The sequence below is a fragment of the Stegastes partitus genome, unplaced genomic scaffold (assembly GCF_000690725.1).
Source record: "Stegastes partitus isolate 25-593 unplaced genomic scaffold, Stegastes_partitus-1.0.2 Scaffold174, whole genome shotgun sequence".
Lineage (NCBI taxonomy): Eukaryota > Metazoa > Chordata > Actinopteri > Pomacentridae > Stegastes > Stegastes partitus.
The window spans coordinates 672677-694974 of record NW_007577905.1 but is presented as its reverse complement, the minus strand read 5'-3'; the positions used below and the strand labels follow the sequence as shown (position 1 = coordinate 694974).

At 41.7% G+C, this 22298-nt stretch overlaps 2 protein-coding genes across 3 annotated transcripts in view; both read left to right on the top strand.

Moving 5' to 3' along the window:
- The window catches only part of kremen1 (kringle containing transmembrane protein 1), a 63884-nt gene extending 48555 nt beyond the window's left edge, over positions 1–15329 (top strand). The window contains exons 4-9 of one of the 2 annotated variants that reach the window (XM_008279887.1): positions 1167–1291; positions 2884–3037; positions 4343–4675; positions 10669–10863; positions 11484–11568; positions 12338–15329. In XM_008279887.1, coding sequence (XP_008278109.1) covers positions 1167–1291; positions 2884–3037; positions 4343–4675; positions 10669–10863; positions 11484–11568; positions 12338–12497 — 1052 coding nt within the window. In that variant the 3' untranslated portion in view covers positions 12498–15329. Of the gene's footprint in view, positions 1–1166; positions 1292–2883; positions 3038–4342; positions 4676–10668; positions 10906–11483; positions 11569–12337 lie in introns of both variants that reach the window. The other variant, XM_008279886.1, reaches the window with a different exon arrangement.
- Positions 15330–19258: 3929 nt separating this feature from the next.
- The window catches only part of coq5 (coenzyme Q5, methyltransferase), a 9080-nt gene continuing 6040 nt past the window's right edge, over positions 19259–22298 (top strand). The window contains exons 1-4 of the mRNA XM_008279891.1: positions 19259–19464; positions 20978–21127; positions 21363–21581; positions 21752–21767. Coding sequence (XP_008278113.1) covers positions 19263–19464; positions 20978–21127; positions 21363–21581; positions 21752–21767 — 587 coding nt within the window. The 5' untranslated portion in view covers positions 19259–19262. The remainder of the gene's footprint in view (positions 19465–20977; positions 21128–21362; positions 21582–21751; positions 21768–22298) is intronic.

The window sequence follows — 22298 nt, the reverse complement described above, 5'->3', positions numbered from 1 at the left end:
CATCGCAAAGTTTTGCCCACACACAAGAAAAGCAAACATTTATATAGTTCAAGAAAGTTTAAAAAAAAAAACTAATGAACTAAGATATAAAAGTGTTGTGGCTGCTTCCATCACTTTATGAAAACCTCAACCAAAGTGTGTGTCTGACAGCAGTCCAAAACCAATACCGTAGCATTCATTTAAAATAATTGCCTATTTTCTATTTTCACTTTCATGGTCTTATGGATTAATATTAATCTTAAAGAACTGAGTTTAATATACATCTAAGATGTTGGACTTGGTCTCCTTCCAGTTATTGCCATTTGTCAAATACTTTTTTTCCCCTCGTTGGCACGTCAGACTTAGAAAATGAGCTCTCTCATCGCACATGCACACACAGAGTCGACAATGTTTTATTCCTAATCTGTATTTGCTCTCACATCTGACTGCGTACATTTTTTAGATTCAAGTTCTCTGTCGCCATGACTCAAACATCCACGTCCCCTTCACCCCCTCTTTCCCTTCTCCTCGTCCTCCTTTGCCGCCTCCTCCTCCTCCTTCTCCTCTTCTCGTTTCTTCGGAAGCCAAATAGTTGGCTTGCCTCTTGGCAATTCACGCTGAAACTTTCAAACAGAGGCCTGAATACTTGTTGAGTGTGTCATCATAGATTGTTCTTTGGGGTGGGTCAATGAGGTGAAGTGTTAATCACAAACATGATTATAAAGCCTGAACAAGTTAAACAAAACCATGAGACGAGCGAGGAGTGTGCAGCACATGATGAAATACAAACCAGGTTTTCCACTGAACCGACTCTCCTCCCAAAGTGAAACACATTTTCCAAATAAATGTTGAAAAAATAGAGTTATCTGTTGCCATACCTGCTCACTTGCTGCCTTTGTAGATTTGATTAGGCGACATTAAATAAACATCCAAAAGAAGGATGTAATTAAACTTTATCACACCTTTGAACTGATCTCTGCTATGCATGAGAAAACATGGAAATGTCCTCACTGCACCACAATGTTTGCATGAGAATCCTTGCTTGTGTTGTATCTGCTCTCAGATGTACGTCGCTTTGGATGAAAGCGTCTACCAAATGAAACCGTAGAAATGTTGAGAGTCAGTATGTGATGCAAGTTATATTTAGTCGTTGTCATTTTTTCACTCTGGTCTTGTCTCCCCCACAGTGCCCGGAAACCTGGGCTGCTTCAAAGACAGCGGTGACCCTCCGACTCTGTCCGGCACCAGCCAAACCTCCAACAAGCTCACCATTCAGAACTGCATCAGCTTCTGCAGGAGGCAAAGATACAAGGTGAGTTTTGGAGCTAAATTAGAACCGTAGCAAATAAAGAGAAAACCTGCAGCCCAGGAGACGCACACGTTTAATGTGTAGTCAAATTAAAGCTGGCAGGTTCTGTTGGAGAAGAATATTAAAAAATAACATAGAGAAAAATGTAGGTAATCTATCCTGGCCCTTAAAACTGTGTCCGCTTATTGGATGAGCAAACATCCAGTAAATTGCCAGTGTCGTGTTTGAACTGGACACAAGGAGTCTTCAGGCTTTTATGTAAATCATCTGCAGTTTATGGGCAGCGTCCTGGCAGTTATCGCCACAATGCCCTCTGTAGTCGGACTTCTTGTTTCGAACCGACCAACAGATGACGAATCATCAGAGTAATCAGAGCTGACAGCCGGAAATGAATGGGTATTAGCCCAGTGGGCACCTCCTCTTCAGCGCGCTTCCTCATCTCTGTATCTGGCATGTCAATGTCCCAGCTGCAAACAGTGCCAGGTGTTGATTTTCTGTCTCAGCAGATCCGGTTCAGCTCTGTCTGCACTGACAGATACAGACAGGTCCCCCCCCTTCCCCACCCAGCTGGGCAGATGTTACAGGAAATGGCGACAGATTGGCATCGTCTGCCTACCCTTGGACTGTCACCGTCCTCGATGTAGATGTGAAACGTCAGTGTTCGGAAGTTTGGATCCCGTGTGACTTTTTGACAAAGAGCATGCCTGATGAGTGCTGGAGTGGGTGTTTGCGGCGCCAAAAGCATTCGTGTTGGTGTTCTCAAGCGTTGCTGCATCAGATGGAATAATGCAACAAGGACGTGGCGTGATACGTCTCGATACATGAATTCCTTTTCAATGAGGAGAGACGCCGAGTGGGAAATGATGCAGTACCTTCAGTTGGGCGAATTCATTTGGAGGCTGAAAATCGAACAATGGCGTCCTTTTGAACACGGGACAATAGCTCTTTTGAGAATAAGCGGCCGGCGGTGGCGAGGTCGAGACGTGCGAAGGTTTTTCGTCGTCGCACATTCCCGCTCCGGCACTTTCAGGAACAGTTTTTGATTTAAAAGATAGATAGGTGTTGTTTCTGTGAGGTTTATTCTCTGCGCCCCGTGTGCAGCTGTTTGTTTGAAAGGAGGCTTCTAATCAGCTGAGAGGTTGTGGTTATACTGACTCACATTACAGCATCTTGTAATCAAGGGAGAAAGAGCAATTAGGGCCCTTTAGACTCTGGATTTCAAAGAGAGAAGGAGCTACGTATAGTCAACCGTTTACTTCATGTTCGCACAGTTTCACATAAAACTAGCACGAGAAACTTAAACCATATAAAACTACTTTTATTCGACGTATTTGAAAGCTCATTTTATATTCATGAAAAGCTGTTACATAATCATGTATAATTTTATGGAGGAATAGAAAAAAAAGCCTAAATGTTTGTGTTTCCTCCACAAAATGTGTTTTGTCACTCGTCAGAGTGCGTCCCCCCCGAATGTTTTTCTCACTGGCACCCGTGTCGAATGGATTTATAATGAATAGCATTATGGGACGCATTGCCCCAAGTTTGTTTTGACTTGCTGATGCAATGATTTGCACAACTCATTTTGTGTTTCGCAGCTCGCTGGTATGGAGTCAGGATACGCTTGTTTCTGCGGCAATGAAGTGGACCTTCACGACCACGGCGAGTCGCCCAGCATGGAGTGCAACCACGTCTGCTTCGGCGACCACACGCAGCCCTGCGGAGGAGACGGCTGGGTCATCATCTTTGACAGTGAGCACTGACTGGTGGCTTTCACACCTTCTTTTCACAAGAATTCTGGATAAACAAACTTTTTGGTCACCAATCTTCAGGTTTAGTACGTACAGTTGACTGTTAATAACTTTAATCAGTATATTATGTTCAGTTAAGCTTTACTTCTTCTGCAGAAGGCTGAATGAAACCTACGGCCTTCCACGCTTTTACACATAAACCCTCGAACCCCAAGCAAGTTTCTGAGTATTTCTTATTTTATATTATTTTTAATATAAAGTCGTGGACCTCTAGAAAAAGTCAAGCCACGGCACCAAGTAGAGAGAGCTAAAAAAAAAATGTCTTCTGTGCAGCATAACAAAGTTGTAATGTCACAAATCATTAAAAAAAAAGGAAGAAAAGTTGAATTTCTTTAAACATATTATTTTACAACAACAACAAAAAAACCCCAGAATCAACAGGTACAACATTTTCTTATTGCTCAAAGGTGTTTAGAAAGCTAGAAAACAAATGATGGCTCTACACAGTACAGATTCTATATATTTTTCCGCTTACATGTTTAATTTGTTTTGCTAAACACAGCCTGCAGTTCAGCCGAAAAGTGACAGAATTTTTGATACAGCTGAGTCACAAATGACTTCACAGTTGGGCAGAATTTTTTAATTGTTCAATGAGACACGCAGAAAAGAAGTGATTTGAATGAAATATCACAATTTTAGGTTCAGGATTTTATTCATTTTTTTCCAACAATGGATAAAACTACAGTTGAGTAGTTCAATGACTGCCAGAAAATTGCAAATGTTATGATTTTCTCTGCTCTTACAGTTTCTAGCTCTGATGAACAGTGTAAGTTCTGTAAAGACAACAAGCCTTTCACACCCACCAGCAGGTTTTTGGGTTCAGAGGGTTAATAGTTTGCTCCCTAGTTTCCAGTATTTTTGTATTAAATACATTTTCTACCTGAAGTTTGAGTGACCTTCATTATTAGCTTTGTACTGATACAGCTTTTTGAACTCTCTGTACCAATTTTGCCGCAGTTCTGATTCAAGGTATCTTCTGATGTGGAGTAGTGATCCTCACAATTTTAATGTAAATAATATGAGGTCAGCCATTGTTGTGTTGGAAACTGAGTGAGCTGTGACCAAAGTAATGTAGCTGATAGTCAATTAATCAATCACACCATGACCGCTTAATAAAGTCAACGTTGGGGAGAATGCCAATCCTGTGTCTGGATCGATGCCATCAAACCACAAACAAGACCCTCAAAGACCAAAAATAACCCAGTAATCAGATTACAGACTAAACACTGTGCTCTCTCTCTTCCAGCCCGAGTGGGGGCGTGCGGTGGGAACTACACCTCTCCATCGGGAGTCATCTACTCCCCCGACTTCCCCGACAAATATGGCGCTGGCCGTGTTTGCTACTGGACTGTGCAGGTCCCCGGAGCCTCCGCCATCCTCTTCAACTTCACCTTCTTTGACATCTCCGACCAGACCGACATGGTGGAGCTACTGGACGGCTACACCAACCAGGTGGTGGCTCGCTTCGACTGGCGCAGTCCACCGCGGGAGCTGCTGAACGTCACAGGCGACTTCGTCATACTGTACTTCTACTCGGATCGCACCAACCAGGCCCAGGGATTTGCTCTTCTCTACCAAGGTGAGATCTTCAAAGCCTATGAATAGTATCTGACATTATCAATCCGTTCAACCTGCCTGAGCTACTGCACCCTCCAAAACCACCAACAGACACGTTTGTATGGTCACATGTGTGCTGGCTCTGCAGCGGAGTTTTGCATAGGAGCCCTCGTTCAGTAGACTGTCGCCGGTTTCAGGCAGTTGTCACGCCACTGGCAGGCCCTTTTCTCTTTTCATTTGCTAGTCAATGTCTCACAGCCCCGGGTGATACTGCATATTTAAATACTGTTTTGTTTTTCTAGGAACTCACTCTTATCAAGCGGCGGCAGGCTGCTTTGCCTCTCCAGAGTGTGTTCCTTGGTGAATTGCACAGCAAGTTTTTATGCCACCTACATACAAAATACTGCCATGCTATGCATCACGCCTGCCTGATTTCACTGTGTAGTAGATGTTTAGTCGGGAAGTAGCGCGTGGAAAGTTGAAGATCTTCACTGCAAATTGTTTAACTTAAAAGATTTTCTTGGAAACAGAGAAGTTGTCCAGCATTGTTTACATACTATGTTCCCCCGTGAATAGTCTGAATGCCCCATAAATGATTTATTGGTCTGGAGAAATAATCAAAGCCCACCCTGATGTTGTTCAGCGTAGGTGACATTCAAGCTCATAGCTGGCTACAGTGAGAGGCAGTCTTCTTCCTCTCTGCCTCCATTTGTAATCCTGTGTCACTTTTTTTTTTCCTCGCCCGGTGGCGTTACAGTAAAAAAACAATATCGCAAGGTCGAAATCTTCTAACCTCAGGACAAGCACAATCCTTTTTCTCCTGCCATCGTGGATCTTGTTCTGCGTGAGACATCATGTAGCCCAGAAAAACAATCTGAGACAGCATATGGGAAAAGGTCACCCCCCCAGAGTAACAGGTTTCTACAGAAAGACAAAATGCAGGTAGAGAGGGGAGGACAGACAGCGAAAGAGAAAGACAACAGTTAGTCTGAGTGTCGACGCTAAATACGTTTAACATCTTGGTGGCAGGCTGAGTGGTCTAAGTGGTAATTTCGGGATAAACGCTCTCAGATGACGATGGCAGCGCATTTCAGCTGTGACTGGGTTTGAAGCCTGGTATTTTGTTTGCAAATGGGGAACATGTGGGAAGTTCTGGGAACATCACAGTCAGGTTGAGCGATTACGTGAAAAGGAATAAACATCCCACGCCGCTTTAACATCCAACCACCATTCATGGAAAGAGTGGAACAGGCCCCGGATCAAATAGTGTTTGCAAGTAGTCCCGGGTGTTTGATTAGGACTTAATCGCAAAGCTGCTGAGAGCAACTTTTACCGAGCAGCTTGCAGAGACAGAGGCAGAGTTGAGGTTGACGTCAAATAAAATGTAGATTGATAAACAGAAGCATCTAGAACTAGCTAAATAAGATGGAGGGATGAAATAGTCTCATTTTTCATATGTCAAGTTACTGAACTGTATGATGTCTGTCAGTAAAATACCGCTGACGTGATGTTTTTCCAGCTGAGTTATCAAATCAAATTGCTTAAAACAACCGACCAAAGAACTTTCTTAATAATATCAGTGGAGGAGGAGCATTTTAATGGATCATCTGGTTGTAGCTGGGCTGCAGGGTGGCGCAGTGGATAGCACTGTTGCCTCGCAGCAAGAAGGTCGCTGGTTCATGTCCCGGTGGGGGCACCGGAATCTTTCTGCGTGGAGTCTCCATGTTCTCCCCGTGCAGCGTGGGTTCTCTCTGGGTTCTCCAGCTTCATCCCACACAGTCCAGAAACATGTTGAGGTTAATTGGTGATTGTAAATTGTCCGTAGGTGTGAATGTGAGTGTGCTTGGTTGTCTGTCTCTAAGTGTAGCCCTGTGATAGACTGGTGACCTGTCCAGGTGAACCTGCCTTCACCCTGAGTCGGCTGGGATAGGCTCCAGCCCCCCATGACCCTAGTGAGGATTAAGCGGTGTATAGATGATGGATGGATGGTTGTAGCCATGAATTCACCTTTATTTCTGTTTTTATTTCAGTTGGTGATTGTTTAATGTGTACTTAGAAAGTCGAAGATAATCTAAAAGGCATAGTTTTGATTCCTCATTAGCTTCACCTGCAGTCAAATATGCTTTTGGACATTTGGGGTTTTACTTACTCAGCCAGTTAAAGAAGAACTTATTTCGACCCGGCGAATTTCCCACTGAGGTACCGATTGTGGCTCCACTACTGTGTCACACTAACGTTGCATTTTGATTCGAGGAAATGTTGTTTTAGTTGGCGCAAACTTTTTAAAGAGGGCAGATTTTTACATGAATCCTTTTACACGTTTGTTTTCAAGTCAGATTGAAAGTAAACACAGAAATGAATCCTCGGCAGCAGATCGGTGAGCACAGGAACACCACCAGTTTCCCAATGTACTTTGTCTTTCTGGTCGTCCGTCCCTACAACGAAAGCCACACATGAACAACTCGGTGTGGCAGATAAATAGAACAGTGATTAGGTCAGTCTGCTAGTGTGATGATTCCTAACGCAGTTGCCCAATGTGCATCCCAGGCGGCTATTTTTTTGCATTTAACTTCACTTTGACTGAAAACCCACATTTTAAATCCATCTTTCTGTGGAAAGCTGCTCACTCTAAATGACCCCGACAAGCACTGTCCACCGTTTTGTGCGACTTCCCTTAAATCTCGCCAACGGAAGTGAAGAGTACAAAGTTAGCATGACCCATAGAGCCACAATGGCCGCATTCATTGAAACACACCAGGCCGAAATAAACCAGAACTCTCTTCTGAGTGCTGCTGCTAGCCCGAGGATGTTTAGTGAATTTGGCCTCTGAAGCTTACAGTTTTGATTCTATGCTTTTGAGATCACAGATATCTTAATTTTACTTCCTACCCACAGGCACAACCGAAAGAGACATGAGTGTAAACATCTCTTTTCTTTGTGAGATGTGTTTGTGGCAGATAAGTGCAGCGCAATATCTCATTTGCATGATTACAGTCACAGCTTGATTGATTCGCTCGTCAGCAAACCTTGTTGCAAATTAAGATGTAAGAAAAAAAAAAACAACCTAAGAGTCAAGTGACACTCATAAATATCAGTGTGAGTGAGACGTTACGCTCCACAGTTTGTTTCTCAGGAGTAACGTTTCGGAGGGAAATACTCAGAATCACACAGCAATTTTAAATAAATCACATCTATGTTTAGGAAAAGTAAATGAAAGGCAGAGGAGATCTTATTTAGGATATTGCTTCCCTCTGGGAACACATAAATGAGTTGAAATAGTCCATGCTCCCTGGCACCGTTGTTTTATGAAGCAAACTCTGCCCATGTGGTGCTGTAAGCAGGTTAAAGCAAACAGGATTTATTGCAAACACTTTTTGAATGATGTCTGGAGTGGAGAGGGAAAAAAAAAAAAGCCCTCAGCGCCACATGTTTACAGCACGCTTGAGTGTTTTTACAAAGTCAATCTGTTTCTTAACAAATGCACTTAGTATTAAATATTCACTCGTGCCTCGGCTGTATATACTTTCAACAGCGTGATCAACATGATGTATCCTATTACTGCGTGCTTGCTGCAGCGGCCCAGTTTACACACAGGAATAATTAAAGGGGCGTTAAGTGATCTATGTCCTCAACTTGTAGAAATTACAACAACATGGCAGAGCTTTTCCTCTGCCGTGTCTCCAACACAGCGCACTCCACTCAGCACTCCTCCACCCGAGAGCTAAGAAAAATATCTTCCACAGAAACAGCCACATTTTAAGGAGGTGACACGTCGCCTCGTATAGAACTGCAATACTTCAGCGCTGCACACTGTGGCTGAAGGCGAGTAATATTAGCAGGATTAATAAGTTCATGGAACGACTAACGTTACTACTGAGAAATGATTTATGCATTGCAAAATGGACAAAATGAATTAGTATGAATAATGAAAACAACAGCTGTTTTGTCTCCGCTGTCTTCTCTAAACTTGTCTCCAACCGTTTCATATTGCCGCTGAAGGATGGAAAGCTCATGGATAATGAAATGCAAATGATGTCGAGCTACATGGAGTCTTGCTGATATAAGTCGATGCCACATTGCCGGGTGACACTGTTGTTTGTTTTGTGAGAAATTAAATATTTCATTTCAGCTGTGCGTTACGACAGAATGTAAAGCAACAACAATAAGAGTCATAAATCCCCGTATGGGACGGATTATAACGTTGATCTCATTGTGATGCTACATAAACGACTGACTCATTCAAATTCATCCAAAGCAGGGCATGCGTCTCTAAATGTTTAAGTGATATTTTACTAAAAACTAAATGTGTCATGGTGGCAGTAGAAATCAAGACGTGGGTTCCTCAGCGTTAAGTTTCCTAGCAATCCATCCAATATACTTTTTAGACCTTTGTCCACATGCAGTCCGGCTTTAGGTGACAGAAAATGTTTGGAAAAGTGAGTTTTTGGCACCATTATCTCCTTTATTGACATGGTTTAGTTCTGTACAGTGGTGACCAAAGTAGTGTTGATGCTAACGTGGCTAACAGGGTGTGTTACAAGTTATATTAAGGAATATCTATCAGTTTAACCGTGCAACACTTTGGTAGCTTGCTATTACTGTTAATAGCTTATTTTTTAGGCTTCTGATTGGCCAACACGCTTCAAGGTTTGGGTTAAAGCTCTGATTGGTGGTTGAGGTGTTGTGGAAATTTTGCGATATCATTAAACTCAGGAAACACAAAACACTTTGGCAGATTTAACATTGTGTACAATACGGAGAAGAAGTACAAATATCACAGCTTTAATAGTGAACTGATTTCTTCTCATTGGTCAGTAGACATAGATATAAATGTAACCCTGTTATCAGTTATCATACCTACTGGAGGTTCTTCTTCCTGAAACCCTAAACCTCTTCAGGAGTGTAAACATATCTTCTCTGGTTGGCCTCAGACCTTTTGACCTGTCGGCAATTCTTCAACAATTATGCTGAGCTACCAGAAGTTTACACGTCTAACAGAAATAGCAGCAAGGACACACGCACATGAATAAACACAAAGATAAGAAATGGCAAAATAAGAGCTGACGATTGTTTTTTTTTGTTTGCATTTTCATGTGGAGGGACGTTTTAAAAACCAAGTTTAGAACTTGTGTGGATGTAAACTCGGTCTCAATCAGTCAATCAATCAATCAATCAAACTCACTCTTTATAGCCGTTTTCAAACAAATCAAATGCAATAGACAAAACATAGGATGATAGTTTTAAAGACTGATGCACACCCAAATAATAGAGGAAGACTAAATAAGTGATAGTTAAGAAGATTAAAAAAAATAAATCAAAGGTTGTAAAATAAAGACTAACTTACTGACTGGCTCACCGAAGCCGACTCTTCTCTAAGCCTTGTTGCTGGCATGAAAATCTGAAGCGATAAATTAACACAACGTGCTTTTGTACCACTTTCATGGGAATAATATGGAATTATCGTCACCCTACAGACAACCAAAACCTGTAACGCTGCACTAGTAGGACTGTATTCATCAACGCTGCTGTTTTAAGCTTCAGAACGAGATTCATGGCTGTTGAAGCTGAAATATCTGCAGGTTGCTCATGCAAGTCGTCACATTATCAGTAGAAATGTCACCTAATGCTGTAAACTTACTGTTGTTGTTTGTTTGTAATTATAGTAGATTGTGGTTTGATCTTGTTACTCACATTAACTATTTTATTATCATACGTTGTGCTACCTCTGTATTATTGCCAGCATCACTTTTACTTTTCCATCCTTGTCTCATTTTAGTTTACTTTTTACTTACTTTTTTTTTTTTTGCTTTTATTTTCTTTCTTTATTGTCTTATTGCTTATCTGCTAGGCGCTGTGTTTCTTACCGTATATGTCATTCTGTTTTGTTTTGAGGCAATATCTGACACAAGAGTTTCCTTCAGGATTAATAAAGTTTTTTTTTTTCTCATCCAAAATCTCCACCTGATAGCTTCGGAAACAACCCGTCTGAATCACGTCTTCCTCTTGTCTCCTCAGCGCTCCGGAGCCAAGACACCACAACAGAGGCTGAAGGAGATGAGGAGGATGAGAGGGAGGACGTCTCCAGCACGACGGGGCCCCAGCTGCCTGCCGGCGTCACCGAGAGATCCAACAGCACGTCGAACGGACATTCCTCCCAGATCCTCTATGTGATCACGTCCAGCCCCGGTAAACCGGAGCACAACATGCCAGGTCAGTGGGCTGGACGCGGCGAGACCACCGGCCACAGCGCTAGTATGTTACCTCCCATGATACTCTGCACCTACTGCACCTTTTCTCACCTCTGCGGCGATGCTGTGGGAGGTTTCTCAGCTAGAATTCCCACGCAGCATGACCCGGTTTCTCTGAAAGCACTAAAATCATGTGTCGAAATGTTCCCGAAGCTTTGTCCCACTGTGACTCGCTGTGATCATACATGGAAATAATGCTACGTGACGCTGTCAGTGACTCAGAAGTGAAGTTACTTTGGGTCTCCCTGCTGATCACAATCAGCCGTCTCGTCAAAGGCTTCGCAGGGTGGACTGACGTGTTTTTCTCTGCTTTCTACTTCCCTCAAATATTATTCTCTCCGAGCCCCCAAATGTTTTCTCCGCCATCTGATGTAGTTCTCAACCAGAAGAGAACAGATGTGTGCTGATAATGCATCAACATTTCTTGACAATTTGCTGGCTGAACACTGCTAACAGGTGTGCCAGCAGTGCTTGAACAATTCCTCGCCTGCTAATCTTTTCAGTCTGCTTCAGTTTGTTTCCATTATGGCGTGTGTGATGTGATTTCTGATGTCTTGCTGCTGTGTCGCTCCCTCCTCGCAGTGTGGACCATCTACGCTCTGGCTGCTCTCCTCATACTGACCGTCATCGCCATGGTGGCAAAGCTGCTGCTGCACGTCACAGTCAAGTAAGTACGAGGATGTTGGAGGCGTGAGTGGTCGACCAAGGCATCAGGTTTTAACGGTTTTATCTGCAGTGTGCTTCGTTCACGCTGCACTGGATGAGGAGTCACACATTTGAAGTCAAAATGTGCAGAATTGTCTTAGTTTTGTTGGTGGAAAATGAGACAATTGCATTAAAAATTAACGTGTTTTTTAGTGTTCAGCAACTTTAGAATTGTATGTGTTGCTGTCTACTACTGTTTTTTGTCGTACGAAGTTCAAATTCTGCTTGTCGCAACCACACAGGCAGCAGAAGAATAAAAAAAAATTAGAAAGAAAACAAGTTAAAATTTGAAATATTAGTTTAAACACTTTGAGCGCAGTGCTGTTGTTTTATTTCCCAGTAAAAATAAAATGAAAAAAACATTTTTCTTCTCCCACCCTGAGCATGAATTTAATAAAAAACAGAGAGAAGATTTCTTATTTTGGTGCAAAGCAAGCTTTACTTTTTGTTTCAAACATATAGTAGGGGCTTAAATATACTCGACGAATGGCCTTGAATGTGGTATTTTTTCTCAAAATTGAACTGAGATTTTGTAACATGATTTCTGTAACATTCATTTTAGCTGATTAAAGCCACCGAAACTTATAAAAACAGAATGAATGCTCCAATATGAACACACATGCAGACAGACAGACAGACGTAGAAGGTCATATGAAGCTTCCCTCCTTCTTACATTGAACAGTTTCTTTATTAACTTTCTCTTCCCGTCTCCTCCTCGTTTGTCCTCTCAGGTCCCCGAACATCCCGACGGTCAGCGGGTCGGACAGCTGCAGTCAGAGCACGGCGTCCTCTGAGCCGTGGATCATCCTGTACCGGCCCTCCACCATCTCCCTGTTCAAGAAGAAGCTAAAGAACCACCACGGCGACCTCAGCCCTCTGGTGGGCAACTAGCGCTCCTGCTGCGCTCCACCTTTTCAAGCCAAACGTTTCCGCCACCCACAGCTACTCCGTATGGGGGCCGTCAGACTGCAGGCCCTCGGACAATGAAAACTCTATGAGGCGCTACGCCAACGAGCCCACGAACTGAGCGGCTCATGACGACTGATTGAGTGAACTGCTGCTAATGGGCCCGAGCGGCGCGGCGGCAGGGCACCTCCGGTTCCTGCTCAGCAGCAGAGGAGCAGGCGGGGCTGTCGCTGGTGTGGGAGAGGAGAGCAAAAGATTGGATGGAGGAAGATCCGCAGCTCCACTGGCAAACGTACAAGGACGCTTTTAACATGCAGAAAGCCATTTGCATCACCCACGGATGTCCCTACCAATCAACATACCTCCAAAAAAGAACAAAAAATAAATAAATACGCACCCTCCACACTGCAGCGAAAAACAGCCAGGAGCAGAATAAGGACTTGCTCAGTTCAGTGGCGACCTTCATCAGCATCAAGGAGAAGATAAAGAAGTGGAGTCTTTGATAAACACACACATTTATGCTGTAACAGTTTTGTATAACTCTTCTAACTGCCTCATACGGATGACGAACACTCGCAGCCAAAATCCTCCCATCCAAAGAGTTGTGTATTTATTTGTCTTTTCAATTCTGTATGCAAAGTGCGAAACCTTTTTTGTGTGTGTGTGTGTGTGTGTGTGTGTGTGTGTGTGTGTTTTGATGTGTTTTACGTGACAGCTAGCTTTCTGTGGGAGACGCGAAAAAGACGTCACTCGGAAGGTAGATATCACAGCACTTTGGAGATGAATCACTCGCCGCAAAAGATCAGAGAACAAGAGCAGAAGCGCCCACTCGTTCGCTCATGGATTCGGGTGGAGAGGAGCAGTAGCTTCATGCAGTGGGGTGGTGGGGGGGGAGTTGGGTGGCACAGATTGCAGACAAACTGCCATTTAGGGAGGCACGGGGAAGATCTGAGGGCTTTTTTTCTGCTCGCTTGTGGGTGGGAGTCTTTCCGGTTTGATGGTTGTTCAAGTGCCTTAAGGATCTCCTCTTCCCTTGTCTCAGATTCCTCACATCTGTTTCTTTCACAAAGCGGACTGAGGTCCCTCACAAAGGTCTGCACTTCTTCACGGTCACAGCAGATATGAAGAGTTTCATTCCAAAACAAGACTTGTGTGTAAAAAACAAAACAAAACAAAAACTCGCCCGTTCTTGTCCAGCGACTGAAAGCGTTAATCTTTCTACCAACAGTCACAACTGAACACATCTCCACTGGATCTTTTACATTTTTGATACATGATGGACATGAAATGTTTTGATTATCTTTTTTTTTTTTCTCCCTACAATGACCACATTTGGATTAGAACTCTTCATATAATGACAGACGAGGCTTTAAAAGAAATGTTTGTTTCTAATTTGTGTGCTCTTATGTGTAGTCTTGGACATTTACTGAACATATTGTTCACATTAAGTTGTCTTTTGATTGGGGGGCGGGGGGCGGAGGGGGGATGAATGCTGTTGTATATTATGTAATTCAGTGTGGAAATAGTGATATTTATGACCGTTCTTTCATTTTGTTTCTCGGCAAAGCATTTGAGAGACCCGTCAAAGTATTTTTTTTGTTTTTTGTTTTTTTTTTTACTTTCTCATCAACTTAGCTCAGAGGTGGAATGCATTTTTTTCCCCTTCGACAGCAGCCGAAGCTCAAGCTTTTACTTGTCACATAGATTTCAGGCCAAAAGGTTGAGTGAGAACAATATGCCCAGACAGAGATGCAACTGAAAAAAGGCAGTCGGTGGTGCTGCTCACCAACTGACAGCGGCTTTGCAGCTGTAACAGTTTTCTGTGCGCTGCTGTGACATTTTAACTACTTGTGAAAGGTCAAAATGTACTAGTGCACCATTGGCATAGTAATTGGCTTTTCCTCTTGTGGGACTGGAGGTTTGAGGAGGTTTTTCTGGAGTTGGTTGCCCCGAATATTTTCTCACTGGCAGGATAAATAAAGAAAACTTTGATGCACTTAATTTAGCTTCTGCTTTCAAGATGAAACAGTACTTATTTGCTTTGTAATGTACTTGTGCAGCAACCTGAGCACTTGAAACTAAAGGTCACATTTCACGCATGATGCAGCTTCGCAGTGACATTCAAGCCAAACGATTTCTGCTTTTCAAGAAAATAGACAGAATTTGAGGGCCATAAAGCGATGAAGAACTATTGTTTCCCAAGCAGAAGTTTGTAAAAAAAAAAAAGAAGTGACTCTGTGCTATATTCTGCCTGTCTGCTCAACTGTAACTCATGTTAATTATTGCAAGGCAAGAGCACATGCCCCTGGGTCTGTGATGTTCAGAGCAGACCATGCGTGGAGAGGGGGAGAGAAAAAAAAAAAGCGTAGATGTGAGAGCGATGGGAAATTAATGTGCGTTCAAATCAAACACAAGCTAACGAAATCTGACAGTCAAAATCTAACAAGGGCATATTTGTTTGGATAGCCTGGTGAATTATGCAAACTCCCATTTTCTGTCCCGTCCTCCAGTCAATCGGAAAATTCCACGCTATCTGTCTTTTCCCCAACTGTAGTCGATGTGAATGTCCTGTAGTGCTCGATGGCATGAAAACAACACCAGAAGCCCTGTGGGAAACCGTCACGAGGGGGCCAAAACATTGTTTTCATGAAATTGTAAATAGCAAAAAAAATAGTGAAAATTTTAATTTATACAGTAAATTATTGTTATTTTGTATGTGAATGGGATATAATCTATCTTTTGTATAAGTGAAGTATCTTTGTAGTTTTATTTAATGTGTCCTGGTTGCAAAATAAACACTGTATGCATGTTTCTTAAGCCTGTGTTGTGCTCATTCTCTTGTTTTGCTCACAGTTTGTTTCACCTTCAAGTTCAATATCAGAAAGCCGAGTCACTGAGAAGCATATGGGCCCCAAATATCAGATCAAGCTTTCTCTCTTTCCATTTGAGATCTGTTCGTGCTCTGTGTGTAAAAATCCAAAGCTGCAGGAGGATTTTTTTTTTATTTTTAGTTTGCATGGTGGGACATCTGCACCACCCTCTCATTGTTTTTTTTTTTTTTCTTCCCGTGAAGCTAAATACCTATCAGATATGTGAAATGACTCCCAGATTGAGTAAGGGAGGGATTTGGAGTGCCATGTGTAACCCATTGGCTCCCCTCTGTTCTGAGGTCAAGCATGCAACCTGCACATTTCAGAGGGAACAGCAGGAGTCCAGCTTTACGACTGGAACACCAGGATAAAAACAAACACGGGGGGACGTGTAACAAGCTGGAACACTTGGGATGTTTGCAGGGATGATTTCTTAATTCATGAAAGGTGTTTTCAGGGCTGGCCTTGATAGAAGTCTTGGCAAAATAATCCTCTAAAATGTTTGCTCGTGCTTCTCAATGAGCTCCTACGGAGGTGCAAATGCAGCAAAGCGGACTCAGGATTTGTCAGTAACGTTTTTAACCGTCTTGGTTTCCCTGAAGTTACCTGTGAGTCTCCTGGGAAGCAAAACACTTGTGCACGGGCTCATCAGTGTTGCATAAGAATCTGTTGATGCTTCCAAAAATTGGAAAGTCATTTGGAAATCAGCCAAAAAAAGCAATGCTGCAAGATATTTAGAGAAGCAATCTCTCACTACACATTTCCAGACATGGGACAGTAAATGATCCGCTCACTCCCTCTACTGGTGACATGATGCTTAACTGTTTTGAGAATCAACGTGAGTTTCTTTTTAAGCAGAAAAATACTCTGATTGAAGCTTTGTTGATCGATTAATTGAAGAAAATAACCCACAGATTAATCATCAGTGATGATAATAACTAGTTGCACCCCTTGTTTTAATCATATTTTTTGGTTTTGTTTTGTCTTCAATATGCCCAGAACCTTTTCAAGGACAGTCTGAGGGAATTGTCTGCAAAAAATAAAGTTACGCTTTATTGCAGCTCTACATCATTTTAATAGTATTTTGTTAATGGTGCATTTTAAGAATGGTATCATTTTATTACTTGCTAGGTTAAAAAATAATCTTTCTTAGCCACAAACAACCAGACATGTTGCCAAAAGTGTTGAGCGAATGCTTAAATTTAAGATGCTTTCCTCTAATTGTGTCGCTGTAACATTAATCCTGAACAGTGCCTTATCATGGCTCCTCTGGGTCCCTGTGAAAAGGCCTCGACCCCCTCCGGTCAACCTTCCCACAGCCAAGGAAAAGAGACCGGAGTAAGAAGATCCCCCTGAACCCCAGTCGACCAGTAATTAAGGCAACAATGGGACAATAGGAGGCAGTGTCTGGTTACTGTAAGAGCGAGAAAGTGAGAAGAATGGAAGACAATGGCCGCCACTTTCTGCACTCAGGCTACTGAAGTCGGGCAGATTCAGAGCCTGTTAGAGGGAAAAGGAGCTGCTCTCCCTCTATGGATTTGAAAAAGATCCCTGTGAACCAGGTTTACCCGCCGTGCAGGAACTTGCCTGAGTTGATCCGCCTCGATCTGCAATATTGTCTCTGACCCTGTTGCAATTAAGGCGCTCTTATGCCCTTCAGTGGTTTTGAGTGCAAGCGTCGGCCTGTTTAATGCTGGAGATTTCCCTTCTATTATAGCGGCTTTATGCTGCTGAAAGCTGTTTATATACACTAGATTTCACCCCGGCCTTCAGGGCAGCCGAACGGTGCTAAAAATAATCAAGCAGCATTTGGTTAATGAAGTTATTAACTCTGCAAAAAACACGCTGAGAATTCACAGATTGCAGCTTCTCAGAGGTGCGGATTTGATGCTTGTCTTTGTAAACCAGATGAACCTCAGCTGGTTGGACATTAATTGTACACTTGGTAGATCAGCTCCCAGCTCTTATTAAAGTGTTGTTTAAAGTGTTGCTGGAAAAACAGCTATGACTCCTATGAGCTTAAAAATGTAAGACTTTAATCTGTTGCAATAGGAAGAAAGGCATAAAAGTTTACCCCATGGAACCCTTCTTGAACATATCACAAACTCTCGTGCTGTATATCAAGTGTTGACGTCGGAGCGTCGTCTAAAGCACCATCGAGTACTTATGTAACACTCACAGATGTGTTAACGGTCGTAGTGAGCTGCATCCCAAAGACACATGAGCACTTGATTTCTCTGAAAATGACTAAACACGTAAGAAATTTATGATGAATAGCTGAATAACATATAAATGAATTATAACAAAGAGCCTGTGATTGAGTTTGTTTTCACAGCGTCCCAGAGAAAGAAAAACTAAACTGCAAATGTCATTTAGCATAATGCTAAACCAATGTAACATGGTGATGTATTTGGGTTTTGGACTTTGATATCATCACTTTGGCTTTTAAATTCTTCCAACTGGCAATTTGTCCGGAAATAAAAAATGATCAAGCAGAAACATAAATAGAAAGGCTTTCAGATGAGCTGAAATATGGATGCTGATACACTTCACCAACAGACTTGTAACCAGTATAACTGATTAACTGATCAGTTGTCATCTATTTTGATATTTGATTTATAGATTTGAGAAATCTGTTTAAGTAGAAAAGTCTAAATTCCTCTTAAAAAGGAATATTTTCTGATCTTTCCTCCTCTGTGAAGATCTTTTGTCATCATAAGTTTTGGGAAACACTGAGGAGCATTTTTCAACATTATATAGACGGAACAACTCATCAACTGGGTGAGAAAATGACCGACAGATTAATTGTCAATGAAAATAATATTTAGTTGCAGCCCGTGTTTTACTTGACATAGTTTTGGGGCTTTCTTTTGTTTTTAATGTAGCCAGATGTCTCTAAAAACAATCTGAAAAAATAAAGTTAACTGAATTAATGATTATTTGTTCCAGCTCTACATCATTTTGTTAAATCTGATTATATGCTTTCTTTTAAGAATAACCCAATAAATCTGATATAGCCTACTCTACTAATATCAACCACAAAGTCCCATATATTCAATCATTTATTGGTGGTTAAGCTGAAATATTGATTCTGTATATGATATTCTAGATGGGGTTGAATACAATTATGTTGTTGATAAGTAGAATAATGAGCACAAATGCCCTTTTTTTTTTCTTAGAGTTTTACACCTGCTGCTGAAAATAAAAATCTGAATGAGAACGTGTTTTCTTTATCTTGATTTTATGTTGTATTGGAACCCCTGAACCTCACCAAGTGCATTTTCTATTAATTTTAGGTCAAGGTGACTTTAAATTGGTGGAATTATTGCATGAAAATGTGAAGAGAAACAAACTGCAGCTCAACAGAACATCCCACAGACAATTAATCCATTTATTGTTTCTTCTCTAAAGTTCTACAATTACTCACAGTCTGCTGATAAAGTGCACCAGCAGCCAGATTGTTTGTTATTTTAAAGCCAGTTTTATTGATTGATTTTTTTTTTTTTGATCAAATATTTTTCCAGTGCAAATTTCCTGTGAGAGGGATTTAAAAATAAAAACCCAAATCCCAAACGTATCACTGTTATACATTTATTTAGCATTACTAAAAAAAAGACATTTGGAGTTCTTCTTGCACCAGGGCACCGTGAACGCAAACTAATTCTTAGGTTATCGTTTACTAATATTCCAATAATCTATTCATAATCAAATGTAAAAAAAAACAAACAAAAAAAAAAAAAACAACCAAAAAAACAACAACAACAAACAAACAAAACAAAACAACAACAAAAAACCCAAAACTGAACAGCGTACATTGCATCTGGAGTATAAACGTCCCGTCGCATATGGATGACGACATCCAGTCACATAATCAGGCAACATGGCGGCATCCATGAGACTGCTGGTCCGCCGAGCGATCCGTCTTTCTCACCGAAATGTCACCGCGACCGCCGCCGGAGCTGCAGCTCGGTCCGGCTGCTGTCGGGGACCGTCGGTCTGTCGGTGTTTCAGCGATGAAGCCGACAACAGAAGTACACATTTTGGCTTCGAGACGGTTCCCGAGGCGGAGAAAGCGAAGAGAGGTGAGCCAGACGCCGTCTGTTGTGTATACCAAACTTCATTGAAAATTCTCGCTCTTTAAGAGTTCGCTGACTCTCTCTTCATGTAACTACGTTGACAGACGGCGTTTGAGATGATTTTAGCTTCGTGAGGATTTGCTTAACTATTCGGCATATGAAGTGACTTTCAATAAACCTCTAAACCCTTTAAGTTGAATCCTTTACCTTTGAAGTGTGTAAATAAGCGGTGATTTTACCAACATGCTTGTTGTTTGGTTTATTTTATAGATGCCGAATTTAGAAGTGGTTGATATGACTTGGTTTTAAATCATCATGAAAGCGAGGAAATCTGATTAGACAGTTTTTAGTAGAGGTTGTAGGAGACAAAACGTGTGTGGGCGTGGCATGACTACAGTGTGCATCTCACACATGCTGTTTTATTATCAGCGTTACCTCACAACAAGGTTTCAACTTTCTGTGACTCACAGAGAAACTCTGAGCTGTTTTATGATCCAGTGTCATTTACTGTGTCGCACATTTGCCAGGGTCGGGAACAGTCTGTACCCGAGGGTCAGTTGATTGACCTCATCTGATTGTGACTGCAGACTGTACAATACACAACAGAAATGAGTGCAGTGTCATTTAAATGTAACATGATTCCAAATTGTATCACCTCTCAAAAACTGTATTATTTCTAGGTTGACTAGTAGAGTAAATCAAAAACTGACATTTTAGTAGGATACAATGAAAGCAAGTGCAGGTAAAGTCACTACACATGTGGTCACTGACTGAAACTGAACGCACCTCTAATTAGCCAAACTGCATGAACATGGTTATAAAATGACCTGCAAACACCAGAACTTACTTTTACCTGTGGGCTGATCAACGACCAACTAAAACAACAGTAGAAACACAGTCGCAGCAGTAATCAGGAGGTATAGAGTGAGCTGTAGGACCATGAATCAGAGCTGCAGTGGTCGTCCTCCTGAAGTGATGCCGCGGACAATCTAACTCTGACAAACAGAAAGGTCGGTGAATCCGACTTAGCACAGGGCTTACCAATAGAAACTAGACCTGCTGAGGTAGCTCTGACAGTGTTGTATGACATCAACTATGGACGGGGAGCAAGAACAAAAAGCTCGAAGGACCAAGAAAGAATATTGAATGAAGCTGAATGAATATTGAGATGTGGTCAGGTGTGGCATGTTTGAAGTGAACCTGACCAAGACTACCACAGTGACTGTAAAGTCCTGACAGTGACGCTTGGAGATATAAAACCGTCTGAAGAATAGCTGAACATCTTTCTAGAAATTTGATCTCCTCCATGCTGAGGAAGATTGAGTCTGTCATTAGAAATAAAGGGAAACATTGAAGGTATTAACAAAATAAATATGATAATAAAATAGAGCTGACCAAACAGTGCATAAAGATTCAAGTGAAAAACATGATCCACACAGAGTCACAACATAAAATACACCCTAAATAACTTTCAGTGGGACGGATGTTCTTTTTTTTTTTTCTCTCTTTGGTTTTTCAGTGTATAAGGTGTTTGAGAACGTGGCGCAGAAGTATGACGTTATGAACGATGCCATGAGTCTGGGGATTCATCGACTGTGGAAGGACTCACTGCTGCACGTCATGCACCCTCAGCCTGGAGCTCAGCTGCTGGACGTGGCGGGTGGAACAGGTACAACAGATTGCATGCAACGACTGATCACTTAGTTGTCGACTTGAATAACTTTTCAAGTGGAAAAAAAGTCAAATGTCTTTAACTACAGGGTCTTAAATCTGAATATTTTCTGGTTTCATTTCTTCTCTATGACGCTAAACGGGACGTGTTTGGGTTGTGATAAAAACAAGACTTTTGAGGACATTACCTTGTGCTTTCACAAACACTGATCAACATTTCTTAACCCTTGCAGGTGACATTGCTTTCCGTTTCCTGGAGTATGTTCGTTCTCAAGAAGAGCGGCAGAGGCGGCGGGCGGCGCGGTCCAGCCAGACGCCGTCGTGGCAGGACATCTCCAACAACTACTCCACCGAGGATGAGTCCCGAGAGTCCAGAGCTGTGGTGTGCGACATCAACAAGGAGATGCTGAAGATGGGCAAGCAGAAAGCCGACAGTCTGGGTGTCAGTGCTGGTGAGCTGCTAACTTTTCAAAGTACTTCAGGTGTCTTCAGTCTGTGTGCTTGAACTGCGTTTTTTTTTTTTAATGGAAGGTTTCAGTGAGCATGTTTACATGTGCACAGGTTTTAGCAGGATTCTTGTACTGTGTAGAAAAATATGGCATTTAATTTTAGTATGTTCCAGGTCTGAATAGACAAAAGTAAGTGTGAGGTGTGATTGATGACGCATTGCAGAGGTGCTTTCCTGCCTGTACATGTGCCAAATTAGTTTTAAAGAACAAGCAGCAATATGCTAAATTGCACATATACATATCATCACAAGTAATATTTTTCTTCACAGCCGTTGCCTATTTTTGTGTTATTATTTGTAGTAGCAGTATTGTGAAGATTATGGATTACAATAGAATGTATAATAATAATAATTACAATAATATAGAATAGAATAGAACTTTATTGATCCCTTTGGTGCAAACATCAGGGAAATTGTTGTACTAGAAAACACCAACACAACATTAGTAATAATAATAATAATAATAATAATTACACTGGATACAGCAACAAAATTGTATATATACTATATACACATATAGTTTCATTTTATTTTTTAACATAAGGCTCCTGCAAGATTTTGAAGATGTATGTATTCATGTTGCAGCATTTCATGGTTTTAATTGACATTTTTTGGGCACATTTATGTGATTATTTTCAAAATTTGAATATGTTTTTGCAAA